The 16,539-nt window shown below is 36.9% G+C and overlaps 1 protein-coding gene across 4 annotated transcripts in view; it reads right to left on the bottom strand.

Moving 5' to 3' along the window:
* Window positions 1–569: 569 nt before the first annotated feature.
* Window positions 570–16,539, bottom strand: part of DYNC1I2 (dynein cytoplasmic 1 intermediate chain 2) — a 31,643-nt gene continuing 15,673 nt past the window's right edge. For all 4 annotated transcript variants that reach the window (XM_026093239.2, XM_064514948.1, XM_026093231.2 and 1 more), the window contains 11 exons: window positions 8,646–8,735; window positions 8,215–8,377; window positions 8,022–8,121; window positions 7,367–7,492; window positions 6,209–6,355; window positions 5,784–5,897; window positions 5,289–5,422; window positions 4,132–4,276; window positions 3,129–3,269; window positions 2,042–2,167; window positions 570–1,279 (listed from right to left, as the gene is read on the bottom strand). In XM_026093239.2, the coding sequence (XP_025949024.2) occupies window positions 1,166–1,279; window positions 2,042–2,167; window positions 3,129–3,269; window positions 4,132–4,276; window positions 5,289–5,422; window positions 5,784–5,897; window positions 6,209–6,355; window positions 7,367–7,492; window positions 8,022–8,121; window positions 8,215–8,377; window positions 8,646–8,735 (1,400 nt within the window). In that variant the 3' untranslated portion in view covers window positions 570–1,165. The remainder of the gene's footprint in view (window positions 1,280–2,041; window positions 2,168–3,128; window positions 3,270–4,131; window positions 4,277–5,288; window positions 5,423–5,783; window positions 5,898–6,208; window positions 6,356–7,366; window positions 7,493–8,021; window positions 8,122–8,214; window positions 8,378–8,645; window positions 8,736–16,539) is intronic.

Below are 16,539 nucleotides of genomic sequence, written 5' to 3'. Positions count from 1 at the left end.
TCAGTACAAATCAGAATATTTATTTAGAATTGTAAAAAAAAAGGCTTTTTAGTTGAACTTGACTTTAAGGGTTTTTTTCCTTCGAGTTTGATAGAAAGTTTCTAATGTCCTAAAAGATATTTACTCAAAAATTCAACCTGTACCAGAAATTTCAGCCATTCTGTATCAAACTGCTGAAAGACTGTTTCAATAAAAAAAAGTAAAAAAAAAGAAAAAATACTAGTAGCAAGCCTGTAGTTACAAAGAATGCAAATAATCACACTATAACAATTAAGTCAAAAATCTAGCTCTTATGCTCTGGACAAGAAAAATCTGACAACGGTAGCCTTTTTCCGTTTGACTGATTGCTATGGTAGGAAGTGGAGGTTGGGGGTGGAAATCAACCCTGTGATTTGTTTTGTAAAATGAAAGCAGCAGCCCCCAGCAACTTTCTACTCTGAAACTACTGCAAGCGAGACAGATCAGGGGTTAGGGCAGCTGACATGTGCTCATGTAATATTTATTTATAAATCAGTCTCACCTTTTAATGCACCAATTCAGAAAAGAAAAAAGGGAAAATAAAAGAGAGATTTAATATTAAATATGTATTTCATTAATTCAGCTCCAATTATCAAATAAGTTTGTAACTACAGACAAGTTTTTATTCACATATATTACCCACTACCAGAGTCTGAGGCTGACCTATATATAAACAGCAAAACTTACTTGGAACATGTGCATGCATTTCCATGGGTGATTTGAATAGTTCAATTTATAGGACCCTTCAGAGATTAACTACCTAATGAAGGTTAGTCAGTGTAATACAGAAAGTTTGGTTTAGAAACATTGTCTACTTTTCAGAAATAGATACACCATTATAAAGTGGAAATTTCAGAAGTCTAACAGCAAATTTATACCACGTTAGTGTTTCAGCAAAATAAATTCCTTGCAAAGTCAAAGTCAACTGTATTAAAAGTTACACAAATCCAAGAATGTGCTTGTAATTTACATATAAAAAGTGACAATGCAAGATTTGATTTTCAGTGATCTTAATACATTATCAAAGTCCTTGGTTTAATCCATATATTCTTCCCTCAAGCTATCATTTAAACTGACACATGCTTACACTTTGAAGACTTGCATCAAATCATTCTCAAATCTACCACTGCTACCTATTTTTCAATATCTACGCTGGTATGCGGGTTGCAGCTTCCTCTTCAGCATCAGCCCTGTTGGCGTTTATTTCTGCCAGTGTTCGACCAAATCGAGTCCACTCATCACTGCGAGGAACGGCAATTTGCTGTTGACAAAGACAACATTATTTATGCCTACTGATAAATACAAACTCAACTCATTTTGAGCAGCAAAATTCATAAGTAATGCTCAGAAGAGGCTCTCATAAAACAGCTTAGTTTTATTTAATATACCTTTTAAAATAGTCTAAAGGTCAAAAGCTCTAACTAATAAGGAGACAGAATTAGAGAGTCCTATATTTAAGCACGGAAGTGATACTATCACAAGCTCGCTGATACACTTCTAACCTGAGGGATAGTCTCCAAATGGTAATGAAATAGTAATGAAATGTCCCCATCCAACCAATCCTTCACATACTATTGTTTTAACAATAGCACCAGCTTCCCAGCAGGAACTAAGCCAAGACTGCTTCATTTAAAAAATTTTTTTGTTCAACATTTCTCCTGCTATGGTCACAATTCACATGTGCCACAGTTACGAAGATGACAAAATCTCTACAAACAAAAATCTTTGATTGTTTCATCTTATGTTATCAGCCTTACTTTTTTTTTTTTTTTTTTTTTTTTTTTTTTTTTTTTTTTTAACTTCTTGACTACATCTCTGCCACACTGAATGCCAAAAAGTTAGGCTAAAATACTTGAAATTGAAACAAAAAGGAAAGATTAATTTGAAATTAAAATTAATCCTTAAACTACAGCTTTATTCCTAGGGGGAAAAAACAGTTAAGAGTAATTTGCAAGATAAGAGTAAAAGACAAATAATCTGAAGTGTTCTGTAATGTACTCTGCACAATATATGGTATACATACCTCTCCCACATCATATATAACTATTTGTCCCTCTGAATCACCGACAGCAATCTCTCTCCCAGAATGCGTCCATCTCACACGGTTCAAAGCAGGATTGCCTTCCACAGAAATGCTTGCAGTTGGCACCTGCATCCATTTAAAACACATTTCCATTTAAAACACATTGCTAAAACTGCCTGAGTTTTGGCTATAGATTGCAAAACATACCTAGTCCCTCAGTATTATATCAGAAAGTGCCCAACATTTCAGTGCAGGCAGGATAAGCAGATCGTACAAAGGCTCTCAATGGCCACGAGCCACCACCAGTGATATGACCAAAGCAACACATCCCCTGTCCCTTAGCCAAATACTGACATCCTCTATCAAAAAGCTCCTGTCATGAGACAGGAGGCACATGCCTTTAGGCCACGTGATAGACACACATTCAATCAAGACGGAGGGGGAGCCCTGGGGTCATCAACAGATGATGACAGACGGCAGGGATGAAATCAGCTGTTTTGGTGGTCAAATCCAGTCCAATTTATTTATTTATTTTGAAGAAACAGAGACTGGAGACTTCTCTCACCTACCATTTTAAGCCTGGGAAAAGGTTTATACTATGGGTAAATTTATACCCACAGCAGAAAACCCAAACCTTAAACCTTTTAAGTTTAAAAATAAATTACAGTTTTGTCACAGTATTACCAAGGCAAATAAGAACAACAGTGGTGCATGGGAAACAGGTTTGTTCATAATGTTAAGGTGTAGGCTGCCAAGGCCATACTGGCAGAGGTCTAAAAACACTTTCACAATATGGATGAGTATTACACTGACAGGTTTTGTACTCCTTACAGGTAAGACAACAATTTAATTATCAGTGATACTCATCATGAGAAGCAATCTGAATTACTAATCAAAGAATAACATCTATTATTCTACTGGAATAGAACCTACTGGAGCTACAGAATATTAAAAACAAGCAAACTACAAACAATCCCCCCTCCCATAAAAACTCCATGAAAATGCTACAGTAAAACCTCAACACTTTCTTCAAATTGTGCAAACACTGTTCCAACCACATTTGACTGTTAACCTGACTCTGCCTCACCTCAGTATCGTTGTTGAGATTCCACAGGTCAAGTCTGCCCATCCCATCCACACACGCAAACAAGGCGGGGTGAGTTGGAGACCACATAACATCATAAACATAGTCTGAATTGTCTTCAAATGAGTAGAGAGGCTTATTATTCTGAAAAAAGTGGACATAATACTCTGCTCTTCAAATTCTAAAACTAGCAAGCAAGGCAAAATACAGAACTTCTCAACAGCGTTAGCTGCAATAGCTAAAGATGATACACGTTTTAACTTACTTTAAAAAATGTCTCTGCAAAAAGCAGCCAAAAATAACTGTAATTATCAGACATGCTTTCCTAAGCACATAGCCTTTTTGTTGCCTGCTACTATAAAACAATCATTAGGAAGCCAATATCATAACAGACTATAAACTTAATGCATTAAAAGTCTCAGAAATCAAGCCAGTGCTAAGTCAGTGACAGCGCTTCACACTATTACTGGGAGATTCTAACTCTGCTTTGCATTCCTCAGGACAGCAAAATAACAACGAAAGCGGCAACGCTGGCAATGCGAATGATATATATTTTAATAGCAGGCCCCTACAGTTTAATTGGCATAAGTTTTGGTGGCTGTCCCCTAGCCCTCCACAAAATTGTAGCAAAACATTTGCTTTATGCATATCATGAGGTAACTGGCACTGCTCAATACCTCTGAAAGATATTTGACTGATTTTACAACATGATTTAAACTTGCTTACACGGTAATAGTTGAAAACAAAGGGTAAAAGGATGAACAGAATGGATCAGAAATATACAAGTGATGTGAATCTGAAAGCAAAGCCATCTCTATGTTGTTAGTTACAGTTTTGTTCACCATCTGTCTCCTCTTTGTAGGAGACTAAAACGAACACCATGGATCAATTGGGCTGGTGCTAGGGTCCTAGAGAACTGCAGCTTCACCTCACTTTACTGAAGTTACATTATAGCACCACCTTGTGTCAAGGACTGTGAAGAAAACCACTGAACTATTTTAGTTACCTTAGTTGTCCAAAGCTTTACTGTCCAGTCAAAAGAAGAGGTGACAAAAAGATGTGAGAAGTCTACAGGTCCAACTGCTGCATGGCAGTGGATACCTGTGATTGGTCCCTGGTGTCCTTCAAACATCTCACTGATTCCAGCTTTGCTGTTTTGGAATATACAATTAAGGTTAATCTATCTGAAAACCATGCATCTGGTTTATTGAAATATAATCACAAGAAAATTCTGCTGCTTTGTACAGATGTTACCCCACTGCAAAAGGCTTCACCACAACAGGCACATGGAAGACAAGGTTTGAATGTGGACCTTAACTTCAATATCTCTTTTCCCTTATCCTTAAGTGCCAAAATATACCACAGGGAGCAGAGTCTCATTTAGCAGGTACCAGTCCACACATGTTTAACTACACAGTTCTTCAAGCAATAGCTAAAACTTCTATTCATACAAAGAACAAAATCCAGTCCTCAGAAATGAACAGGAAACTCCCCCAATTTTAAACAGAAGTTACATGTACCTTGTTGAGACAAAGTTCAGACATAAAACAGTAACAATATATCCTCAATAGTCTCCTATCAGAAGCCATGAAAAGAAAGGGGAGTAGGTGGGGGGAAGAGATGAGAAGGATGTTACACAAAAGTGATACAATTTCGGCTATTTTGGAACCAAAGAGCTGTGCAGCAAGGTTGATGTGTATTTGAGATGAAACCTGGACTCTCAATTATATTTAAGAAAGCAATTGATAAGATACAGTCAGACAATTTCAAAATAGATTGAACAGCAGGAGAAAGGCTAGCCAATTTAAGATTTGTGCGTGATGTTACTGTACAATTATCTATGGAACCGATACAAAGTTTGGAATGTTCTGCTACAATTCAAATGAACAAAACCAAAGTGACCTAAGGTTGCCCTCATCCCTGCAAACAATTCCTAGCCAATGAAGACAGTGTAGTAGCAATTCAATATTCTAACTCCTTCTGGTTTAAATGAAGCTCTTACTCAGAAAAAAGTGTGCACTGGAATTCACACACAGTTATTTTCAACTACTTCAAGACCAGGGACCAGCCATGCAATATAAATACATTTAGCAGTGTAAAGCATACAGGGACTTGTCCTTTCACTATTTTTATTCCCTCAGAGGAATTCAGGTTTTTATTCACCTGCCATGGCGACATGCAGTATACACTGAGCCTTCCTCGCTTCCAACAACAAAGTTGTTGACATCTCCAACAGGGAACGACATGCATGTAACCGCCACAGCCTTGGACTGTTTGTGAACAAGCTCCATACTATCCTGTAGTGATAATAGTCCAAATTAAAAAAAAAAAAGTTGCTGATATTAACATTTACACAAAGTAATTTAGATTTCTCCACAGTAGCTATTTTTAATGTTTTACTCATATAGAACCGGACAGGAATAAGACAGTTCTTTCTTCCTTTAGTGGTGAATACAATTTTAACAAAATTAACAAAACATATAAAAGGATCTACAGAGAATAATTGATTCCATAGAAGGAAAAAATATTTTATCAAATGCTCGCAAAGCTACTGTAAGCATACTTCCGTGTATTGTGAAAATGTTTATTAATGCTCTTTAGATTAAGTTTTACAAAATATTTACCTGGAATAGACACTACATACATCCAAAGTTATACCTGTGGTTGGGAAAGCATGTCCAGACTCCAAGAGCATATCTTCCCATCAGTTGAGATACTAATCAGATTATGAGCATTCTGGGTCCCAACGACATTTACGCAGTACACAGGGTGCTAAGAAATATAAAATTTTTTCAGAAAAAAGAATTTCCAAGTAACAAATTCTGGTATAGTTAGTACATAATAAAATATACAACTTCACCATTTCATAAGGCATGTAAGATCAATCACAGTACAGTATGAAGAATACTCCCCTACAAAACTGATGCTTGTCTCATTCAAAAACTCCTTCCTCAGTGACAGCATTGGAAAAATATGGACATAAACATTTAAGCATCATCAATCAAGTGCACTGGACAGGGCTTCCTAGAGGTTAAATACATCTCAACAGGGAAAACAGTTCTTGTAGGCATTTCACCCCCTACCGTGTGAGCAGCAGCTGAAAGTGGAGTTCTCTGCACTGGGGTTCTCTTATTGCTGCGATTATCCCATAGCACAATTTGGCCTGAGTACGTGCCACCAACCACCAGATTGGGATGAAATTTTGCAAATGTAGCTGACATCACTGCTGACTGAAAGGGAAAAGACAAAAAACCCAACCCTTTATCATTCAGCAATGCTATGTTTAAAACTAAAGAAACCCTGAACAGTTGTAAGTTTTATGCCTAGATTTATTCAATATGGTATTTCACTGTCCAATTACACAAGGAATCACAAACCCTTGATGTGAAACCCCAACAGCCTTAGTTCTCACTTGTATTCATAAAATAAAGTTTCCCTTTTTTCTTCCCTACATATCTATCTATCTATCTATCTATATATATATATATATCTATATGGAAGAGTACACCCACACACCCACACACACACACAGAGTGCACTAGCATAGTGCATTAGCACAGGAAGGTCCAGTAATACCCAAGATTTTAATAATGTTTTGCTACATTCTGTGGTCATTACTTAGAGAATGTAGGGATCTGTTTTGCTGTAATAAATATACCTTTGCAATCTATGCTTTGACAGTAATCTGACAACACCAGATTAATTTAATTTTGATTCAACTATGCAATTCCCAAGCCATAATTTTCATAATAATAACAGTCATAATTCTATCCCAGGCTTGGGTTAATGGAAGAGATTTGCATGTTTCTATCCTCCACAAAACTATTAAGAAAATTCCATCCACCTTTTTCACTTAAAGCATATGTTCCTAGTTTTCATCTCCTCAGGCCATCTTCATTTTATTCTGTAAACTAACTTCTAGTCTCCCCTCAGTCCCCTTACACACAAACCCTCTTTGTGGTTCGATCAGCATACAGGAGGGTTTCTGTTTTTTAAAGTAATTTAAAATAAGAAAATGAGTTTTCAAACAATAATGAATACTTTATGATGTCAGAAATTCAGGAATAGAAGAATGTTTCTAAATTGAAGTCTCCAGCTATCAACCTCTGTTTGCAAATACATGTGGTTAAAGTGAATACCAGCCCAAAGAAATCGTTACGTTGACAAATATAACAAAGGCACTTGTCCAAGTTCATCATCATAAAATCTTTAGCCTGCAGAGATCGAAAAATGTATCATACCTGGCAGTGAAAGACATACTCCGGAGTAGTTTTCTTGTACTTCATGTTCCATACAAGGGCTACTCCATCAGGCTCATGAGGTGCATCTTCATTGTTGTTATAAGAGGCTACAAGTAATTCTGGGTACTGTAAAATAAGTGAAAAAGATTCAAAGTAAGTAAAATGACCAGCTACTGCTCCAGACAATCCTAGAATCTTTTTTTTTTTCCCCTAAGTTGCCAAAATAGGTGTAAAAGAAAACTTGCATCATCCCTACAAATGAGAAACTAAATGATGTCAGGTAAGATAGTAATTGTGACAAAGCTTAGCTCCTAAAGCACTATTAACTTACATGCAAAGGTCTTGTTCTGTCTGTCATCATAATTCGTTTTTAAACATAAACACCACTATATTTAAGTGCACTTTGTATTCTAAAGCTAATACCTCTACAATGTAACCCATAAACAGAAACAAATACAATGAAGACTTCTTCTGAGTATTACAGAGATTTGCTACTTTTCTCAAAAGATTAACAGTTCTGTTTACAAACTATGGAGCATGTAAAAACTGTTCTAAGTAACACATTCAGTGACCACTAGTGCCTACGGAAGAGTCATCTGCACAGAACAAGAATTTACAAAGATGACTGCTTCATGTAGTGTAAGTGTTGTTCTACCTGAGATGACCAGTCCAAACAACTGACAACGCGATGCTTTGACCAACGTTCATCAAAAAACTGCCTATTTAAGGACAGTTTTGCTCCTGCTTGAATCTCTCTGTAAAGGTAATTAGAAAATATTAATCTTAGATCATTTTTCAGTTACAAGTTTTGCAGGTTCACAGTAACGCATTCAACGCTCCCATGTTACCCTTCTTTATCTTCTAAGTCTCTTCCACTATAGTCAAAGAAAATGTTAATCTGCTCAGAAAGGGCTCTTTCGACAATCCTTGTGGAGTGGTCGAAGAAACTTAAAAATTCTTCAGAATGCAAAATCTGTTGTTTTTCCTCTTCCGTAAGCTCATGAGGGGCAGCTGGAAAAGAATTACATACAGATTTTCTGAAATACATATTTTCACAAACTGTTTTTGAGAAAGAAAAACAGAGTACTACTTATCACTACATTAGAAAACTTGTTTCATAACATCCATACATTTTAAATACATTTTACACTTTACATCTGCTTACTGAGTATTAAAAAGTAAGTCAAATTAATGTCAGTTTAATGGAAAGAAAAGAAGTTAAAAATTGCCAGATGCCTTTCTTTACAGCACACTAAGAACGTCCTAAAGTGAACTGTACCTTCTTCCTCCTCCTCTTTTTTTAATGTTTTTTCTTCCTCCGGTTCAATTGACGGCTTTGGTACAACCACATCATCTTCATCTTCCTCATCTAAGGAGAAACAGGACAGTGAGACTGTCAAAGTTTTTAAAGAGGAACAGTAACATTTTATATGAATCTCAAATAAGTTGATATAAAACAGTATCATTCAACTTAAAATGATTGTATTTGTAAAACATAGTCCCCAGGAAGAGTAACATTATCTTGAACCAAAAGATCTTCAGAACACTATACCTGGATTTAGTACTTGCACTAAATTATGTAGCTGTATAAACTGAAATAAAGCATATAAGAAACTGTAAAGAAGCCAAAGTGGAAATCTTTCTTAGAAGCATTAATGATTCCACAAAAAAACATGCAGTGGATGTATGTTCTATGTAACATACTGACACATTAATGCTGTAGAATAAAGAAAATCAAACGTCTAAAATAGCCTACAGAACAGCTGCTTACTTGTGATCTGAAACCATCAGAGTCTAATGGGTCTTCATATGGCTTGAAGATGGCTTACATTAGCTTTCAGGTTGCTATTCTGAGGCAAATTTTGCTAAAGATAATAGCAGGGAAATTACATTTTTTCTGTCATTCTAAATGCAAGTCTCATTATCTGTATCCTGTTTGGCAAAGAGAACTTTACAGCAAAATGTGTTTTCCCTAATTGCAATGAATAACATAAAATGTTAATGTTCAGGAATACTGACAAGATTTACAGCACTTTTTGCATTTCTACATTTTACTCTTTGAATACTGTAAACCAGAAAATAACTTTAAATTACTTAGTGTTGTGGAATATGCGTTTCCTGGCTTTTCTTCATCCACTTTCTAGAATAAGCTTCTGAAAAGACTATTTTTATTGGTTAAACAGCTATGTCATCTGTCTATAAGGGAACGGCAGCAGGAGTCTGCTGCATGCCTCATCACAAGTAATGAGACAGTATTCAAACAGGGACTAGGCTTGTTTGCTGCAGCCATCTCCCTGACCCATGTTCAAAGTTATCTAACAACAACAACAAAAAAATCCACCCCCACCCCCCACCCCACCCCCAAAAGAGGGTGGTCAGGGGATGGGAACCAGCTGCCAAGACGCGATCCCAGCAGCCAGGCCAGCTGACTAGATAGCAACAACCAGATGGTACTGCTAGGATTGTCTCTCCGCTATGAGGTGGCAATGGGATGGCACAACATTTTTCTGCCTGGCTGCTTCCAATCATGTCCTTCCCCAATGGCAAGCCTGTGCAATTACCAGCACTCCAGGAGGCCTACAGACAAGCCTTTACCCTGCAAACAAAATACAGCTTGTAGGCCATACCAGCTGCCAAACCACACACATAGTGATAGGTTTAAAGAGGTCTGAAAATCTTTCTAACTCCATAGTATAGGCAATAAAAATATAACCGTACCTGCAGGAAAGAAAGCTTTAAATGACACTGTATAATGCACACAATAATACAAACTCCAACTTAATCAAAATGATAATGACGTATGCCAATCCTACATTACATGAAATTGAGCGATTTTTACGTTCTGACAAGTTTACAGAACTAGGATAAATGGCATGAATGATTTCAATATATGCTCATACTTTTGAACCAAATGGTGAAGGTTAAAATCTTTCCTTTCAAGGGCCTCAATCAGCCACAAAGGAAAACAGTAATCACTGTCTTTTCAGCCAGCCCAACCGCATTTGTCAGCCCTTTCTCCGTCAATGCAGCCAGAGCAATCAACCTGCCAAACATTCAGAATGGAAAAACAATCTGAAAATACAGGGTATAATGCACCTGCCAGTGAAAATGGCCATTTCAAGAAAAGCTAGTGATCTCAGTGACCCTGCTGAGGAGGCGGTGGTGCAAAGGGGAAAGAACGCGTAAAAGAATTCTTAGTGATCTCCACTCTCTTGCACATTGACACTTCCTTACAAAGCATGCCAATTACAGCTTTTGTGCTACTTAAAAAAAAAATGAAAGCTTTTCTGGGCAAAATAATCACGCAGAGAAACAGAAAGACACTGCTCCTTTTTCGATGGATTCACATGTACAGCGGACTAGTAATCTGAAAACTGTGCAACTTGTAGCCATTCTAAAGCATCTGAAATCCTAATGTCAAATCGCTACAGGTATGAACATTGCTTAATTAAAAAAAATGTAATATGAGTTAACAGACATGATTTTGAGAACAACAAATTACAGGACAACATACACTACAGCCACTTGGATAAAAATCCCCCTCTTGCTCCATCTCTCTCCCACTGAATCAACCATGCAGATGTAAACGAACCCCCAAACAAAGAAGTCTGGTTTTTGGGTCACCCCAGATATATTGTCCTAGCTTTGAATGTCCCAAACGAGAAATTTCAGCCCAACCCTCTCCCAAGTTAGCTGTACTACACTGATTCTAAGTACCATTTTCAGTGACAGGAGTCAAATTCTTGTCAAATGCAGCTGGTCAACCCTTTAGCGCTAAGTGACCTTCTAATCTACATATTTTATTCAAAAGATCATATAGTTGATTGCTCCTGCTTTTTAATGTTTGAGACATAAATGGCATATATTATACAGAGACATAAATTCCTTCATAGTACTTTCATTGCATACAGCCAGCTGATATTACTGCATTTAAATGCAGGATACAGCACTTATTTTAATTTCCTCAAAGTATCAGACATGAAATTGAACATGTCATCTCACTGCGATTTATCTGTACCTATGGAAATCTAAAACCTTCTCTCTAAAGTAAGAAAAGTCATAGGCAAAATTAACTTTCTCATTAAGGAATTTGAAGGAAAAATTTAAAAAGGCAGAAAAATACACAAATTCTTGATTTCATTATCTATAATTAGGATGCTTTCTCAGAGGACTTTACAATCTAACAAGACAGCAAAAGCCATGGGACAGCATAGAGGTCAGAAATTTTTATTTTAATTACTTCTTCTCACTTATCTTGACTTTATTTAATAACAGTTCAAATGGTGGTATTTGCAGGGAGCTGGCAATAATATGCTAGCAAGCAAACACTGGAAGATTAGACATTTTATTTCTGAGAAAGTTTCACACCTAAAGTCAAAAATCCACATGATATAGTGGTGTGCTGCACTTATTTGAAGTCAGCTATATGAACTTGGAAATCTCAAAGGCAGAGTCTCACTTCATCCTCCTCCTTACTCATTACTGACTTTGTCTGCTGTGTTTATGCCACTTCAACTGTCAGTCTACAAAATACAATTGCTCATTTAAAAGAAAGGCTGCTAAGACTTAGAAAATCCATAGGGCCATGAAGATGGAAAACAGGACTATGTTGCATCAACATATGGATGAATATTCATTAAAATATGCTAAGTGGTTAACTCCATGTTTTTTTCTGACAGGGGAACAGGGAAACTAAGGTTATAAACTGAGCAGTAAAGACTGCATAAAAATAGCAGTTACTTTAGAAGTGACAAATTTCTTGTCAATGAATGCTAAAAACAGGTTTAATGAACCACTGAATTGTTACTCTGAGTTAACATCGAAATTGTGATGTATTTTGGTGAGACGGAAAGAAAAGCGGAAAAAAAAGCGGTGCTGTAAATTAGGCCGCACCTAGCAATAACACTACAGAGTGAAGTTCCAGTTGCCTGAGTAATCTGTTGCTGCAGAGTAGGTTAATCAAAATTAAATCATCTGTGAAATGGGTGGCTTTTGTTAAGTTCAAGGTGTCTTCATATCAAGTTTTCCCATCTATATTTCACTGTACATTTAAAGCATGCACAGGAAAATACATGAATATAAGGCTCCATTATAGTATTTTAGAAAGAATTAATATAAAAACACTACATTCATTTTAGCAACATCCAGAGGCCCGGTCCTACACATCAAGTTGTTATACTCTACAAATCAGAATTAAAAAGACAAAATAGGTTTAACATTTTCATTCTATGTCTTGGAGACTTTACTAGGCTTTACAATACATCCTCAAAGAGTGGAGCTAATGTCTGCAGTTAGCTGTGATTTGCATATGCACTGTATTGAACAGCAGCACTAGATACCGTTATTACGGCCCAGGAAAAGCCTTAACTGCGACAGTCTCCAAGCAAAATTGTATTCACCTATATGTCTATCTTTGGATTAACCACAGTAAGGACTCATAACACATCTTTTCTGGGTGCACTAGTGACTGTAATTTCTTCCTATGCAAATTTCAAAAATATGTTAGCAAATCACAAAGGAGGCGATCAGACAGTATAGCGGAAAGCAGTATAGCAAGAACTGCAGAAAAAAAGAAAAATTTAGCACCAGTATTACAGTACTCTGCATCGGTGGTGGCCAACATGGAGCATGCAGAATATCAAGACAAATTCCAGAGTTCACACATGGATTACATCTCCCTGCTGCTGAAACTGCCACTACTGCTGCCTACCAGAGAGGAATGAGAGTATGGAGAGAACACAATTTCAAATATATTTTCATAGAGTAGTTCTGAAAATCTGCTGTCGGTAGAGTATGCAAAAGAGAGGCTAAATAACAATCCTAACAACTAGTTGACTATACTAACTAAAAAGCACGTCCAAAATTGGACAACAAACGAAGCAGACAGCAGTGCTGAACACGGTATGTTCATGCCATGATGCTGGCAAAATTATTGAAGTGGTAGCAACTGTGTAGACACCTGGGCCGTTTAGGCTTACAGCTATGAAATAAGGGAGAAGGGCACTGACTATGGAATGACACTTATCAAGCCAAAATAAATGTATGTGGTCCCCAAACCAAAAAGCTGGCCATCATTGCTGTATCACAGAATAACAAACAAAACAGGACATGACAGGAGGAGGAGAAAAAGGAGTGTATTGTCTCTGCTACATTCCTCAGAACAATGAGGCATTTCATGATTTCATTTCATTTCTTCTACATAATAAATACAGCTGCTGCTACAAAACAGTAGGATTTAAAGAGTAAGGTTATTGAAAAATTTGGAGAAAAAGACCAAAAATGTGAAAAATGAAACACTGCAGTAAGATGCACATGTGCATTTCCATCAAAGCAAGAAGTTTTCAGAACAGCAAGACCTCCACCACTGAAGCCATTTCTTACTGACTCTCTCTTCATCTATATCCTTGGTCACTTACTTGTATCCACAGGACCCTGAGGAAAAGGCAGCCTTGGGTTGCCAGCATCACATAAAGAGTCCGTAAAACAAGTGTTATAGATCTACATTCTGAGTCTACTTTGGGTTTGAATATCCTCCTACAAAAACTGTGAAACACATTTGTTAACTTTAATTTGGGTAAATTTAATCTTCTGTATTATTCAGAATACACTGAATGACTTCTTGTGACAAAATATTTATTGCTCTAAAGACGATGCAATCTCTAATTACAAAATGAAACTGATTTCTAGGAGAGATCCTGATTTTCTTCATCTACAATGTTATAAGAAGAAACAGTCTCCCCAAGACCAGCAGTTTTTTGAACACTTTGAGGTCATAATAAAGCAGCATATTAGTACTTAAATAAAAAAATGGAAATTGTGAGAACTGTTAGCATGCTAAATGCCTACAGCAACATGGTGGTGTCACTTTTCAAAATCAGGAGCTGGGCATCGTATAAGACAAAGACAAGGCCATCTAGTATTTTGGATACAAGTCTCTCAAGGGGAAAAAAGGAAGAGATGTGGAAATTCTTGTGATAGCGCTTTTTGGTCTCAGCAGAAGGAGGCTGATAGTGCCAACAACATTGAAGTACTCTTAATTCTACCATCTAGGGCTGCATGCAAACTGCTCATTCTCCCATGTCAAATGGAGACAATCACTGGTTCAAAGCAGTTGCACCTGAGGAACCTCTTGTCTTCACTGAAGCGGGGGAGTTGCCTCATCTTTGGTATTGTCTAGGCTGGTGCAACACACATGGTCATGTAAACTTAATCCACCTACCTTCTCTCACTAGAAGCAAATGGAATTTTCCTGGTTTAGATTTCTAAAAAACTGAATGCTGTCCTTCTGTCAACTCCTGCGATGAGTGACCTTCACATCTTAAAATCAGAACTCTTCAGGTAAAACGTGCTCAGTACTTAAATTCAACTGCTTGTTGTACTTAATCCAAAAGGGGTATCTTCAAAAGCGAGCTTTAAGTTTAGGATGTGGAGCTCCGCTACATAACTGTCACTTCATTTGTATTGCCACCAAGATTTCTATGGCAATTAGGGAACTATTTTGGTTTAAAACTAAACTTTCCCCTACTTCCTAACTCTGCTCCCCAAAAGATTAGTTTTGTCCTGAATTTCTTTCCCAGTTCAGGTCACAGTATAACTATATAAACATTTGCAGCATACAGAAGTGGAACAAAGAGGACTGTTTTTTTTCAGCATCACAGTTAACACGATTGGGCTTACAGAGCAAGTGGACCTAAAGCTGCAGAGTGTGTGCGCACCACATTTGTACTTGCACAGGCTCGAGAACATTCTGCCAAAGCCAAGCACCTGTGAAAAGCTGCAGCGCATCTAATAAGACTGTCTCTATTTTCCTTTGCTCGAAAGCACAGCTCCAACAGCATTTTAACATCTCAAGACAGCATAATTAAGAAATCTCTGTCCGGTTCACTTTATAAAAAGAGATGTGAACACCAGATCTAACCTAGCTGAGCTGCAACTTGCAGCTTAGCAAGCTACACAAAAAAAGACTTATTTTTCAGTAAACTCAGGTTGCAAGCTCAAGTCTCAAGTGTCCTTTGCAGGATTACCTTTACTTTACAGGGTGGTTAACTAAAATGAAAAAGACTAATATTCAGATTGTGAGAAGAAATAGGAATCAATGAAGTAAAAAAAAAAATTCGCAGTGCTCCAAGATAGAATGTATATAACTACATTCTGACAATTAGAATAATCACTTTTGCCTAATGTTTTTAAAAACTTCAAATTTTTCTTCTCATAATTAAAATCTCTCATCTGGTGACTCCAATTTTTGAGGCAGATTTTTTTTTAACCTGTGTCCTATTTCAGATCTCATAATAAATTGCAAGCATATGAATGTATTTAGACAATCTTAAGACAGACCTTAAAAAAAACCCTTGATGCTGAAATTATGAAAAAGCATCAATCTAAGTCACTTTTGTGAAGCACACATACATAAAATTAATGATGATGGCTCTCAAGCGGACAGAAAACAACATTATTTTAAGGTGGAATGCATCAGGAGATGGCATCTGCATCGAGAGCGCCTTCTGGTAAACAGAGATATGGACAATCCATCTTTTCAACTCTACTGCAGTAAGTCTCAACTACAGCTTATCCACAGAGAGTAGAACTAAGCCCATACAATCCCAGTTTCCACTCACAGCAGGTAACATAAGTAAAACTCTCCACAGAAACTATGTACTATGTCTCCAGATTCCATGGTGAACCTGAAAGAGGGAAGAAAAAACCCCGAGGGAAATAAAAGCAGAAAACCTCAAAACATATTGGTATGCAGGAATGAAAAGAAAAGAACAGAAAAGAAAAACAGTTAGTTTTAGTAGCCTATTTGGATTTTGAATTGTGTGTTGCTACAGTTAGATCACAGGTAAGCTAACTTACTATGGTAGAACTTAAGGGTCATTTTATTCCCAATACGTTTGTTTACTCCTTCCTGCTAAACGATTTTTAACAATAATGAAATTAAGTAGCTAGAAATCCCTGCACATGATCATAGGATGCCCACTCATCATGAAAAAGTATTTGCCAGTAGTGAGGATTCCCATGCAGTAAGTCCTACGGGACATGTCACTTTACAAGTTATTTTCTTTCTCAGTATACTTTAAAAGGATACTGTCAACTAAAATGTTTTCATGTCCACTCTTACCTGTTTTTTTTGATGTAATATAAACATTAATGTGATTAAGTAATTTAAGAAA

The sequence above is a fragment of the Dromaius novaehollandiae genome, chromosome 7 (genome assembly GCF_036370855.1).
Source record: "Dromaius novaehollandiae isolate bDroNov1 chromosome 7, bDroNov1.hap1, whole genome shotgun sequence".
NCBI lineage: Eukaryota > Metazoa > Chordata > Aves > Casuariiformes > Dromaiidae > Dromaius > Dromaius novaehollandiae.
This window is presented reverse-complemented; position numbering and strand designations above follow the sequence as displayed.